Source organism: Salmo trutta, chromosome 10 (assembly GCF_901001165.1).
Source record: "Salmo trutta chromosome 10, fSalTru1.1, whole genome shotgun sequence".
Lineage (NCBI taxonomy): Eukaryota > Metazoa > Chordata > Actinopteri > Salmoniformes > Salmonidae > Salmo > Salmo trutta.
In genome coordinates this window covers 11,687,931-11,702,363 of record NC_042966.1, presented here as the reverse complement: position 1 = coordinate 11,702,363, position 14,433 = coordinate 11,687,931, and the positions used below count along the sequence as shown (strand labels likewise).

Genomic DNA, 14,433 nt, shown 5'->3' with positions numbered 1-14,433 from the left:
ATTCATCTCTCTATATATCTAGTACTGTTCATCATTTCACATTAACGCTCATGAAATCTTCTCACACCTGCATCATTTTGTCATTCACATTCTAGTGTCAATGCCGCGAACATCAAAAGCAGCAACTGACAGACAAGCATCTGGTCAGCATCATCAAGATGAAACAGGAGATGATGATGTCATTGACAGCATCATAGTAGAACGATCTATGTGTACCGCCCATGTGCTCCATTCACATACAGTATATAGCAGTAGTGTGGTTAGATAGTAGTGGTAGAGAAAAGAAAACATCGCTCTCAGCTCGCTCACCTCTCTTGGTCTGTCTGATCTTGGGACTCAGCATGGCTGTCATCGCTGGAGGACGACACTTTCCCCTCTCAGCATGTTCATTTGTCCGTCCGGCACCCCACCCCTCTCGTTTTTCTCTCTCTATCCCTCGTTCTCAACACACCATCCTCTCCTGCCTATCCTCTATTCTCTTCTCTCTCCCACTGACCTTCTGCAGTAGGCAGCACCAGCAGCAGCTGCAGGCTAGGGGGCTGGGGCTGAAGGGGGAGGGATCCCTTCTCCTTGCACACGCTCAGTGGCTTCCACACCTCCCTTCTACATTATTCATCGCCGGGGAGACCACGCTGGTGGGTAGGGGGGAGGGAGGGTGTATCTCATCCCACTACTACTATGCCACACCGACCGGTAAATGCCTGTTTGTGATTAGAATGCCCTTCCCATCGCAGGTTCAATGGGGCTGAAACACACAAGAAGGAGAGCTGCTATTTCCCTGTCACTTCCTCTCTCTATGGCTGGGAGTTACCCTCTTGAATGGTTAAAGCCGTGTGCTTCTATCTTTTTCACTAATGTTCTGTCATTTTCTCTCTTTCTAGCTTTTTCTTCCTCTGTCTGTGTTCTTCCTTTTCCTTCTGTTTCTCTCACTGGTGTCTACCTCTTCCTCATTATGTCGTTTACGAAAGTTCAATCGGGAAGTCTAGTCTGAATGCCTGTTTAACTTCATCAATTAGCATAGCATAATTCACTCTGTTTCCTATTATACAAATCAAATCAAACTTTATTTGTCAAATGCGCTGAATACAACAAGTGTAGACCTTACCGTGAAACGCTTACTGACAAGCCCTTAACCAACAGCACAGCACAAGAAGATTTAAGAAATTATTTACCAAATAAATGAAAGTAAAAAATACAAATAACAAACTAGGCTATATACTGCGGGTACCGGTACCGAGTCAGTGTGCAGGGGTAAAGGTTAGTTGGGGTAATTTGTACATATAGGTAGGGGTGAAGTGACTATGCATAGATAATAAACAGTGAGTAGCAGCAGTGCACAAAACAAATGCGGGGGTCAATGTAATAGTCCAGTGGCCATTTGAGTAATTGTTCAGCAGTCTTATGGCTTGGGGGTAGAAGCTGTTAAGGAGCCTTAGAATTGGTGCTCTGGTACCGCTTGCCTTGCGGTAGCAGAGAAAACAGTCTATGACTTGGGTGACTGGAGTCTCTGACAATTTTATGGTCTTTCCTCTGACAACCGCCTATTATATAGGTCCTGGATTGCAAGAAGCTTGGCCCCAGTGATGTACTGGGCCATACACACTACCCTCTGTAACGCCTTATGGTCAGATGCCGAGCAGTTGCCATACCAGGCGGTGATGCAACCGGTCAGGATGCTCTCGATGGTGCAGCTGTAGAACTTTTTGAGGATCTGGGGACCCATGCCAAATCTTTTCAGTCTCCTGAGGGGGAAAAGGTTTGTCATGCCCTCTTCACGACTGTCTTGGTGTATTTGGACAATGATAGTTCATGGTGGTGAGGACACCAAGGAACTTGATACTCTTGATACGCACCACTACAGCCCCGTTGATGTTAATGGGGGCCTGTTCGGCCCGCCTTTTCCTGTAGTCCACGATCAGCTCCTTTGTCTTGCTCACATTGAGGGAGAGGTTGATGTCCTGGCACCACACTGACAGTTCTCTGACCTCCTCCCTATAGGCTGTCTCATCGTTGTCTGGGATCCATTGCTGTGTCATCAGCAAACTTAAGGATGGTGTTGGAGTCGTGTTTGGCTACGCAGTCGTGGGTGAACAGGGAGTACAGGATGGGACTAAGTACACACCCCTGAGGGGCCCCAGTGTTGAGGATCAGCATGGCAGATGTGTTGCTACCTACCCTCCCCACCTGGGGGCAGCCCGTCAGGAAGTCCAGGATCCAGTTGCAGAGGGAGGTGTTTAGTCCCAGGATCCTTAGCTTAGTATTGAGCTTTGAGGGTACTGTGGTGTTGAATGCTGAGCTGTAGTCAATGAATAGCATTCTCACATAAGTGTTCCTTTTGTCCAGGTGGGAAAGGGTAGTGTGGAGTGCAATAGAGATTGCATCATCTGTGGATCTTTTTGTGCGGTATGCAAATTGGAGTGGGTCTAGGGTTTCTGGGATAATGGTGTTGATGTGAGCCATTACCAACCTTTCAAAGCACTTCATGGCTACAGACGTGAGTGCTACGGGTCTGTAGTCATTTAGGCAGGTTGCCTTTGTGTTCTTGGGCACAGGGCCTATGGTAGTCTGCTTGAAACATGTTGTTATTACAGACTTAATCAGGGACATGTTAAAAATGTCAGTGAAGACACCTGCCAGTTGGTCAGCACATGCCCGGAGCACACGTCCTGGTAATCCGTCTGGCCCCGCAGCCTTGTGAATGTTGACTTGTTTAAAGGTCTTACTCACGTCGGCTATGGAGAGCGTGATCACACAGTCATCTGGAACAGCTGATGCTCTCATGCATGCATCAGTGTTGCTTGCCTCGACGCGAGCATAGAAGTGATTTAGCTCGTCTGGTAGGCTCGTGTCACTGGGCAGCTCGTGGCTGTGCTTCCCTTTGTAGTCTGTAATAGTTTGCAAGACCTGCCACATAAGACGAGCGTCGGAGCCTGTGTAGTATGATTGAATCTTAGCCCTGTATTGACGCATTGCCTGTTTGATGTTTCGTCGCAGGGCATAGCAGGATTTCTTGTAAGCTTCCGGGTTAGAGTCCTGCAACTTGAAAGCGGCAGCTCTACCCTTTAGCACAGTGTGAATGTTGCCTGTAATCTATGGCTTCTGGTTGGGGTATGTGCGTACAGTCACCCTGGGGACGACGTCCTCAATGCACTTATTGATAAAGCCAGTGACTGATATGGTGTACTCCTCAATGTCATTGGAAGAATCCCGAAACATGTTCCAGTCTGTGATAGCAAAACAGTCCTTTAGTTTAGCATCTGCTTCATCTGACCACTTTTTTATAGACCGAGTCACTGGTGCTTCCTGCTTTAATTTTTGCTTGTAAGCAGGAGGATAGAGTTTTGGTCGGATTTACCAAATGGAGGGCGAGGGAGAGATTTGTACGCGTCTCTGTGTGTGGAGTACAGGTGATGTAGATTTTTTTTCCCTCTGGTTGCACATTTAACATGTTGATGGAAATTTGGTAGAACTGATTGAAGTTTCCCTGCATTAAAGTCTCCGGCCACTAGGAGCGCCGCTTCTGGGTGAGTGGTTGGTTTCCTGTTTGCTTATTTCCGTATACAGCTGACTGAGTGCGGTCTTAGTCCCAGCATCTGTCTGTGGTGGTAAATAAACAGCCACGAAAAGTATAGCTGAAAACTCTCTAGGCAAGTAATGTGGCCTGCAATTTATCACAATATACTCTACTTCAGGCGACCAAAATCTAGAGACTTCCTTAGATTTCGTGCACCAGCAGTTGTTTACAAATATGCACAGACTGCCCTCCCTCGTCTTACCGGAGCGTGCTGTTCTATCTTGCCGGTGCAGCGTGTATCCCGCTAGCTGAATATCCATGTCATCATTCAGCCACGATTCCGTGAAACATAGGATATTACAGTTTTTGATGTCCTGTTGGTAGGATATTTGTGATCGTGCCTCGTCTAGTTTATTGTCCAATGATTGCACGTTGGCGAGTAGTATTGACGGTAACGGCAACTTTCCCACTCGCCTGTTCTGGGTCCTGACCAGGCATCCGGCTCTTTGTCCTCTGTACCTGCGTCGCTTCCTCTTGCAAATAACGTGGATGTCGGCCCTGCCGGGTGTTTGGAGAATGTCTTGTGCGTCTTGTTTGTTGAAGAAAAAATCTTTGTCTAATCCGAGGTGAGTGATCACTGCCCTGATATTCAAAAGCTCTTTTTTGCCGTAAGATACGGTGGCAGAAACATTATGTATAAAATAAGTTACAAATAACGCGAAAAAAACACATAATAGCACAATTGGTTGGGCGCCCGTAAAACTGCTGCCATTTCTTCCGGCGCCATTTTGTTGAGCAGAACATCAGATTTTACCATGTCAGCTCAGGGATTCGATCCAGCAACCTTTCAGTTATTTGCCCAACGCTCTAACCAGTAGGCTACTGTGGTATGGTGTTGTCAGCTATTAATCAATTAATTAATAGATATTAGATTCATAGAACGGAGTTAGAAGGGTGAACGCCTACTTTGAAAGGACAGGAAGAGTTGGCTTTGCACTTAACCAATGACAGGCATTCCACATTTACCCCCACCCACATGTGAAAATCAAAATCTGAAATAATTTTGGGTGGTTTTATATGCAAAAACGGGAAAAAAAGTATTTTCTATTCAAAAACAAATAAACAAGCCATTTTCACATTCCTGATTGCTCCATTTTAACTTGGAAAACAAATTATATAAACATACATGGACCATAATCTTACCTCAGGAATCTTGACATAATGTTGTCCACGACATACTGTAGGCTAATTATCTTGACGGGCCTAACAACACAGACACGTAAACGTTCTGTCAATTCTCCAGATCAACATTAATTCCCGCACTTTCGCTGTTGTTCAAACGCGTGCAGTATCACACAAGCTCTTTATAACTCGACTGTCATTCAGAAAATCCTTTCCAGCTCAATAATTTCTACTGTAGACATCACATGCGTATCAAACAACTATTTTGCATAATTATTGAAGAACCCTGTTAATGACTATCGATTTTTGTTTGATTCATCTTGTTAAAGTTACTCTTTCTGTTAGAAGCATTGAATTTGTCAATCCATACATTGTTTTGGATATGCGTGCCCACTGTAATATAGGGAGATACGAAATGTTACAAAGTTACAGTGTACTTCCGAGATCTCCATACAAAAAAAAGAGTCTGAGCAATATCCAGGAATTTTACAGGATCATGTTCAAAGTATAATTCAATTGTTCAATTCTTAGTATATGATATTATGACAACGAGCAGTATCGTAAATGCAAGGAAAGAAAGGTACTGTCTTATGTCACAAAGTGTTTGCCAAATCTGTGAAGACTCCAAGAACGAGAAAGAGTTCTTAATACATATCTTAACGTATTCACATGAAAAAGAAGGCAATGTATAATTAATGACTTTGCAACAGCTCCAAAAAGTTGTCCACTACAAGAAATGCTCAATGGTACCCTATTTTATAGAAATACCTATATACAGTATGCTGCTGTTAGAAGCTCACAAGTGTAATTCACGATTAGTCTATATTTAACCGACGATATTCATCGTTACGCATTGTCAATTCATTCTTAAATTCTGCAAGCAATGCAATGTATGGAGTGATTTCAGTGCCAACAGAAATTGTATTGGAATTCCATAATTTTGAGTTTGTATTAGGAAATTGAATTTAATATTTTTGAATTTGTAGTGCAGAAATGTGTTCATTGAACATATTGAACTGATCCAAGGAAATGCTTCTCTATGCGAGCTTCTAACATCCTACCCAATTAACAACGGTTGGTCCTACAGTAACCACCTTCTGTTAGCAAATTAAGGCTACCCAGCAATGGGTTTCACCACGTGGGTTCCTTATTGCAATTTTGCAAGGTTGCGTTTTCATAACACTTTTACTATGGTTGTTGCAAGTAACTGATCTCAAGATCTCATCATGCTTTAGACAGTTGGCCCTCGAGGGCAGGTTTTACTGCCGATGCTTCCCACCTGTGTACTTTTGGGGGATTTTCAGGTTCAGTGGTCTGAAGTACATTGGTCTACATAACGGATAATTGGTCATTCTATAGTGCGCCTTAACCCATAAGCCTAGAGACAGTATGTCACACACTAGGTGAATTACATTATTTCAGGCAACCATTGCGACTTGTTTATTTGTCTCCTACCATCTTTTCAATCAGCACAACTCTCATCATCGCAAAACACAACCATTTTGATCTCAATACTAAGCTACCTGCTACTTCCTATCCTACAGCATATGCTCGCAGCCCTCAGGCAAGTGACGTTTTCACGAGGCTGTCTTCTTACCGGTTTTCCATTGTTTCCTTCTAATTGCAAGTTCACAACTCCTATCGTTTTTATTCCTTCACGTGGTTTAGGTTTTTCAGATCCAGTCTTTTCACTCTAATCACTATTGTCTTATATATTTTGGGTGGTTTCGATGCCAGCTGCCCAGCAAAGGGCTACCTGTCATCAGCGTCTGGCTCCGAGGAGCGTTCCTCGGAGACGAGGCCATACCCCAAACTATTTCATAAAATTCCATATTGTATTCTGTTTCTGTTGTTCATTCAGTTAAGTCTGTACTCGACTGAAATGTAGTTTAAGAAAGTTCAATCAGGAGGCTGCTCTGAATGCCCAATGTACTTCATCAAGCATCATAACATAATTAACTCTGTTTCCTATTATACAGGCATAGTGGGAATGAATACAAACTTATCATCATCAGCATAGCATCTCATTCTTCTCCTTTTGTTTGGGGGGGGTTAGGTGCCAGCTTCCCAGCAAAGTGTTACCTGTCATCAGCATCTGGCTCTGAGGAGCATTCCTCAAAAACGAGGCCATACCCCAAACTATTTCATTATGTCTCTGTTGTTCTTTCAGTTAAGCTTGTACTTGATCTCCCTTCTACATCTCTCTCTCTCTCTCTCTCTCTCTCTCTCTCTCTCTCTCTCTCTCTCTCTCTCTCTCTCTCTCTCTCTCTCTCTCTCTCTCTCTCTCTCTCTCTCTCTCTCTCTCTCTCTCTCTCTCTCTCTCTCTCTCTCTCTCTCTCTCTCTCTCTCTCTCTCTCTCTCTCTCTCTCTCTCTCTCTCTCTCCTCCCTCCTTAGTTCCCTACATCTCCCTAATGATATTGCATCAGTATGGGAGCAGCATCCCAGGCATCCTCCTCCTTTCCTCCTCTTCTTCCCGTATGGAGTATAAAAGCTTTAAGTCCTCCACTGCAATTGAATCAGCGCTGCCCTGAAGACCACAGCTGCTCTTACTACAGAGACCAGAGGGGGAAGGGCCACAAAAACCTCAGCACAAGCCAAAATGAGACAGCAATAAAAACCTTATGGCCATGGGTAGTGGATAGGGGTAGGGTTTGGCTGGGCATGGCTGTTTTTGTTCAGCCATAACAACTGGGCTGCTCATTGTCACTAGGGTTACCAGAATCTTCGGTAATTTGGTTATTAACAGGTCAGCTATGGCAATCTATGGTAACTTTAGTAATTTATTTGTTCACATTTTAAATGTAACCTTTATTTATAGTTGAAGTTGGAAGTTTACATACGCCTTAGCCAAATACATTTAAACTCAGATTTTGACAATTCCTGACATTTAATCCTAGTAAAAATTCCCTGTCTTAGGACAGTTAGGATCACCACTTTATTTTAAGAATGTGAAATGTCAGAATAATAGTAGAGAGAATGATTTATTTCAGCTTTTATTTCTTTCATCACATTCCCAGTGGGTCAGAAGTTTACATACACTCAATTAGTATTTGGTAGCATTGCCTCTAAATTGTTTAACTTGGGTCAAACGTTTCGGGTAGCCTTCCACAAGCTTCCCACAATAAGTTGGGTGAATTGACGGAGCTGGTGTAACTGAATCAGGTTTTTAGGCCTCCTTGCTCGCACACACCTTTTCAGTTCTGCCCACAAATTTTCTATAGGATTGAGGTCAGGGCTTTGTGATGGACACTCCAACACCTTGACTTTGTTGTCCTAAACCATTTTGCAACAAATTTGGAAGTATGCTTGGGGTCATTATCCATTTGGAAGACCCATTTGCGACCAAGCTTTAACTTTTTGACTGATGTCTTGAGATAAATATATGCTTCAATATATCCACATAATTTTCCTTCTCATGATGCCATCGATTTTGTGAAGTGCACCAGTCCCTCCTGCAGTAAAGCACCCCCACAACATGATGCTGCCACCCCCGTGCTTCACGGTTGGGATGGTGTTCCCCGGCTTGTAAGCCTCCCCCTTTTTCCTCCAAACATAACGATGGTCATTATGGCCAAACAGTTCTATTTTGGTTTTATCAGACCAGAGGACATTTCTCCAAAAAGTATGATCTTTGTCCCCATGTGCAGTTGCAAACCGTAGTCTGGATTTTTTATGGCGGTGTTGGAGCAGTGGCTTCTTCCTTGCTGAGAGGCCTTTCAGGTTATGTCGATAGAGGACTCATTTTACTGTGGATATATATACTTTGTACCTGTTTCCTCCAGCATCTTCACAAGGTCCTTTGTTGTTGTTCTGGGATTGATTTGCACTTTTTGCACCAAAGTACGTTCATCTCTCGGAAACAGAACGCGTCTACTTCCTGAGCGGTATGACGGCTGCGTGGTCCCATGGTATTTATACTTCGTACTATTGTTTATGCAGATGAACGTGGTACCTTCAGGCGTTTGGAAATTGCTCCCAAGGATGAACCAGACTTGTGGAGGTCTACAATTTTTTTCTGAGGTCTTGGCTGATTTATTTTGGTTTTCCCATGATGTCAAGCAAAGAGGCACTGAGTTTGAAGGTAGGCCTTGAAATACATGCACAGGTACACCTCCAATTGACTCAAATTATGTCAATTAGCCTTTCAGAAGCTTCTAACACCATGACATCATTTTCTGGAATTTTCCAAGCGGTTTAAAGGCACAGTCAACTTAGTGTATGTAGACTTCTGACCCACTGGAATTGTGGTACAGTGAATTATAAATGAAATAATCTGTCTGTAAACAATTGTTGGAAAAATTGCTTGTGTCAAGCACAAAGTAGATGTCCTAACCGACTTGCCAAAACTATAGTTTGTTAACAAGAAATTTGTGGAGTGGTTGAAAAATTCATTTTATTGACTCCAACCTAAGTATATGTAAACTTCTGACTTCATCTAGGCAAGTCAGTTAAGAACAAATTATTATTTACAATGATAGCCTACCCCGGCCAAACCCAGACATCACTGGGCTAATTGTGCACCGCCATAAGGGACTCCAAATCACAACCAGATGTGATGCAGCCTGGATTCAAACCAGGTACTGAGGTGACACCTCTTGCACTGAGATGCAGTGTCTTAGACCACTGCGCCACTCTTTAAGAAGATGTATTAGTATTAATTTTTTATATCTCTGTCCATATTGTCCATGAATTTCTAGTGCAGTAGTCACCAACTGATTGATCACGATCGACTGGTTGATCTCCAAGGCACTTTTAGTTGATCACCCCCCCCCCCCCCCCCCAAAAAATATAAAAAACAGCAACAATAAAGCCTTGCGTTCCTATATGTTTTTATTTTGTTAAGCGCTGCTAGTGGTAGGTGCACTTGATTCAGCAGCCCTAATGGCTGGAAGGCAAAGTGTTCCCATGTTGAATCATTTTATGTGTCTGAAGGTAGAACTCTGCATACCCGGCAGTCCCAGAGAGCCAATCAAGTGCACCTATAGGCCTACCGCTGGCCAATCAGATAGTTTAGATCACTGTGTCTAAACAGTTTCCTCGAGCCATAGGTTGTAAAAAGAAACACTGAGTGCACAGCAAAGTTGATACTGTGATTTCCAAACTTTTAAAACAATGACTAAAGAGAGCCTCAACGAATACAGCAAAGAGCTGCTGTTTTCATAAGAATGTTCTTGTTTAACTTCTACGGGATCGGTGTCCCCCCTGCGGGACGGTTGAGCTAACTTAGGCTAATGTGATTAGCATGAGGTTGTAAGTAACAAAAAAGATTCACAGGACATAAACATATCTGATATGGGCAGAAAGCTAAAATTCTTGTTAATCTAACTGTATTGTCCAATTTACAGTAGCTATTACAGTGAAAGAATACTATGGTATTGTTTGAGGAGAGTGAACAAAATCTTAAATGTATTAATAAACCAATTAGGCACATTTGGGCAGTCTTGATACAACATTTTGAACAGATATGCAATGGTTCATTGGATCAGTCTAAAACTTGGCACATACACTGCTGCCATCTAGTGGCCAAAATCTAAATTGTGCCTGGACTAGAATAGTACTTTCTCTTGCATTTCAAAGATGACGGTACAATTAAAAATATATATTTTACCAGATCTAATGCGTTACATTCTCCTATATTAATTTCACATTTCCACAAACTTCAAAGTGTTTCCTTTCAAATGACATCAAGAATATGCATATCCTTGCTTCAGGTCCTGAGCTACAGGCAGTTAGATTTGGGTATGTCATTTTAGGCGAAATTGAAAAAAAGGGTCTGATCCTCAAGAGTTATTCAGCACTTTCAACACTTTATATAAACCATAGAATCTCCCTACTTCCACTCACACTACAACTAGCACTGCAGCTGCAATGAATGAGTAGGCCTAGAGCAAAGTGTTTTGAAAAGCTTGTGCTGTTCTTATTAGCGTCTTGTCTCTTTTTTAATATCGAGGAATATTTCTCTTTCTCTGGTCATAGGAGTAACAACATGAATTGGTGCGAGGCAGAAATAATGCAGTGCGACTTGAGTTTCGCCATCAGCTGGAAGACAGTGTCCCCTTTTCTCAGTGAAGGGAGGGAGAGCGGAGGGACCGTGAGCCGGGTGAGAGGCAGCCTCACCTCTGTTCTCTCCCTCCCTCCCCTCAGACTGACCATCAGATGCAGGCCGTCTATCCAGTAAAAAAAAATGACTACAAAAATGATTATGCTCATTCATCTGTGCCTCACAAGTTGTACAACAAATGATCTATACCAGTGTGATCATATAACTACAAGTTTGAAATATCATTTCAGAATGGTCTGATAAGAAGAACATTGGCAGGGCAATTCAAGCATAGCCAATATGCAGTGATAATGTATTTGGCCTTTAGCCTACTGCATAAACCTCATTGCTACAGAATTGTTTTTAATAAATAGGTTAATGTTGCATAGGCTTACTTTTTAAAGTAAAATCAGAATGGTAGATCTCGGCTTGCTTTTGGACTCTTGAAAAGGTTGGTCACCACTCTTTTATTGGATATGGAACCATATGGTTCAAGAGAAAATAGCCTAATTAATGAAAAAGCATCTTATCAATAATGGAATTATTTTCAATGAACTCTGTAACTCTTCCAGCTATTTACTTTTTTTTAAACAGTAAAATGTAAAGGGTATTTCATGCTGAAACCCTCACATTAAACACCAATGGTATTCACTAACTTCATGGTTTATATTTAGGATAATGTTTTACAGCTTTGTCATTCCATTTTTTTATTTTAAAATCATGTTATTTCATAATTGTATCTATTTTATATGTAGTAAGTCCACACAGAGGGCCAGAGATAATTACAGACAGCTGTGATAATCTGAAGTACCCTAAAAAGGCCACTCGATGACATTTCATAAATTCCCCCCAATAACTTGAAAGATACCAAAATTCTGGTAGTTTACTGGTAAACTTCGAAGTTTGCAGTAATATACCCTCCCTTTGCAATGCTAACAAAACATACACCATGAAATATGGGCTCCTATGTACATTTCTGAGGTGTATTATATGTTGTGTTGTTGTTTTGTGTTTTAGGATGGATTGTTTTAAATTGGAAAAATCATGGTTTAGCACCATCTGTGAGAAAAACCTGCAGGCATTGCTATAAAACAGCGTTTGTAGCCTCTCTTCTTGGGTCAATGCATGTCATTGTACTGAATTGGAATATGTGACAAGTGCTACTGCTGACTGTCTAGAATTAGGAATCCAGAGCTTTGCTCTCTTGTTAAATATTACATTTAACTCAAGTACATCTTTAGAATGGATAGGTGTGGTAGTTGTTGATAGGTGTGGTAGTTGTTGCAAATCTACATCATTTGTTTCTACAGTAAAGATTTTATCGATTGTTGTGTCACTGGCCTAGACACAATTACCCATAACATCAAAGTGGAATTATGTTTTATGACACTTTTACAAATGAATAAAAAACTAAAAGCTGAAATGCTTTGACTCAGTAAGTATTCAATCCCTTTGTTATGGCAAGCCTAAATAAGTTCAGGAGTAAAAATGTACATAGCAAGTCACATAAGTTGCATGGACTCACTATCTGTGCAATAACAGTGTTTAACATGATTTTTGAATGACTACCTTATCTCTGTACCCCACACAAACAAATATCTGTAACGTCCCTCAGTCGAGCAGTGAATTTCAGACACAGATTCAACCACAAAGACCAGGTAGGTTTTCCAATGCCTCGCAAAGAAGGGCAGACATTGAATATCCCTTTGAGCATGGTGAAGTTAATAATTGCACTTTGGATGGTGTATCAATACACCCAGTCACTACAAAGATACAGATGTCTTTCCTAAATCAGTTTCCGGAGAGTTACAGAGTTTAATAGCTGTGAAAGGAGAAAACTGAAGATGTATCAACAACATTGTAGTTACTTCAAAATACTAACCTAATTGACAGTGAAATACAATTAAAAAAATCCAAAACATGCATCCTGTTTGCAATAAGGTACTAAAGTAAAACTGCAAAAAATGTGGCAAAGAAATGAACTTCATGTCCTGAATACAAAACTGTTGTTCAGGGCAAATCCAATACAATGCATTGCAGAGTACAACTCTCCATATTTTCAAGCATGGTCGTGACTGCATCATGTTATGGGTATGCTTGTAATCGTTAAGGAATTTTCAGGATAGAAAATGAGGCAAAATACTCAAGGAAAACCTGGTTCAGTCTGATTTCCACCAGACACTGGGAGATGAATTCACCTTTCAGCAGAACAATAGCCTAGAACACAAGGCCACATCTACACTTGAGTTGCTTACCAAGAAGAATGTGGTCGAGTTACAATTTTGACTTCATCTCTAAAAGTCTAATCTGTTAGGGGGGTTGGTAGGGTACTAAGCTAACACATGGAATTGTTTTAAGTTGGTCATATCATGGATCATTTAGCTGATTGATTTGGAATTTTTTAGGTACAAAAAAATATATATTTAAAAATGATTTGATAAAATATAGAATTGTGTCTTTACTACTGTAGCCCATCAATAACACATTGAATAAAACATTAATAAATGGCAAAAAAAAGACAGTCAAAAAATAAATCATAAGGATTAACGTGTTGAAGTATCTGTCCTATATCTAGAAGATATAAGAAAGCTCAGGAAATATATATTTTTTTGGACACATCATCAACCCCTTATTTTTGCAGGCACAAAACTACCTCCATACTTCCAATCATTTGTAAGGGTTACATTCAGACGCGTCCCGGAGAACACCATCCTATTTGTGAAAGTCTCCCCTTTCCATAGTGGGGTCAAATTTGTAGCTCAAACGATTCGGACACTACAGATGTTTTCATGAGAAGACAGATTTTCGGGATGTCTCATGGTCTGACAAACACTGCTGTAGCTCGGCCACCTTCCAGATGCGGAAGGCTGACAAAGGAGGATGCAGTGGATTGAGATGCAAACCATGCAAGAAAACAGATATATCTAGCTGAAACTTATGGATTTTGATGGTGATTTTTTTATTACTCTACTTCGATTGACGCAGGGGCACAGACATCGACCTTTGTATTTTTGTAGTTTTTATAAATGTAGAGTTCAGGCTGTAACACAACAGACTGTGGAATAAGTCAAGGGGTATGAATACTTTATGAAGGCACTGTAAAGTCCTCGCTCAGGGGTACATCAACAGATTTTTCACTCAGGGATTAGAACCAGCAACCTTTTGGTTTCTTGCCCAACACTCTTAACCACTTTGCTACCTGCCATCCTGGTTACGTTGTGTATTAACCACATTGAAATGTTGTATCTGTACTGAACAAAAATACAAACGCAACATGCAACAATTATACTGAGTTCATATAAGGAAATCAGTCAATTAAAATAAATTCATTAGGCCTTAATCTATGGATTTCACATGACTGGGTAGGGGCGCAGCCATGGATGGACATAGGCCCATCCACTTGGGAGCCAGGCCCACTCACTGGGGAGCCAGGCCCAGCCAATCAGAATGTGTTTTTCCCCACAAAAGGGCTTTATTACAGACCGAAATCTCCTCAGTTTCATCAGCTGTTCGGTGGGCTGGTATCAGACGATCCCACAGGTGAAGAAGCAAGATGTGGAGGTCCTGGGCTGGCGTGGTTACACGTGGTCTGCGGTTGTGAGGCCAGCTGGACATACTGCCAAATTCTCTAAAACGACGTTGGATGAGGCTTATGGTAGAGAAATTAATATGACATTATCTGGTAACAGCTCTGGT

At 41.6% G+C, this 14,433-nt stretch overlaps 1 protein-coding gene across 1 annotated transcript in view; it reads right to left on the bottom strand.

Annotated features, from left to right (window-relative positions):
- Window positions 1-539, bottom strand: part of LOC115201107 (rho GTPase-activating protein 22) — a 34,841-nt gene extending 34,302 nt beyond the window's left edge. The window contains exon 1 of the mRNA XM_029764398.1: window positions 310-539. Within this exon, the coding sequence (XP_029620258.1) occupies window positions 310-352 (43 nt within the window). The 5' untranslated portion in view covers window positions 353-539. The remainder of the gene's footprint in view (window positions 1-309) is intronic.
- Window positions 540-14,433: the final 13,894 nt, after the last annotated feature.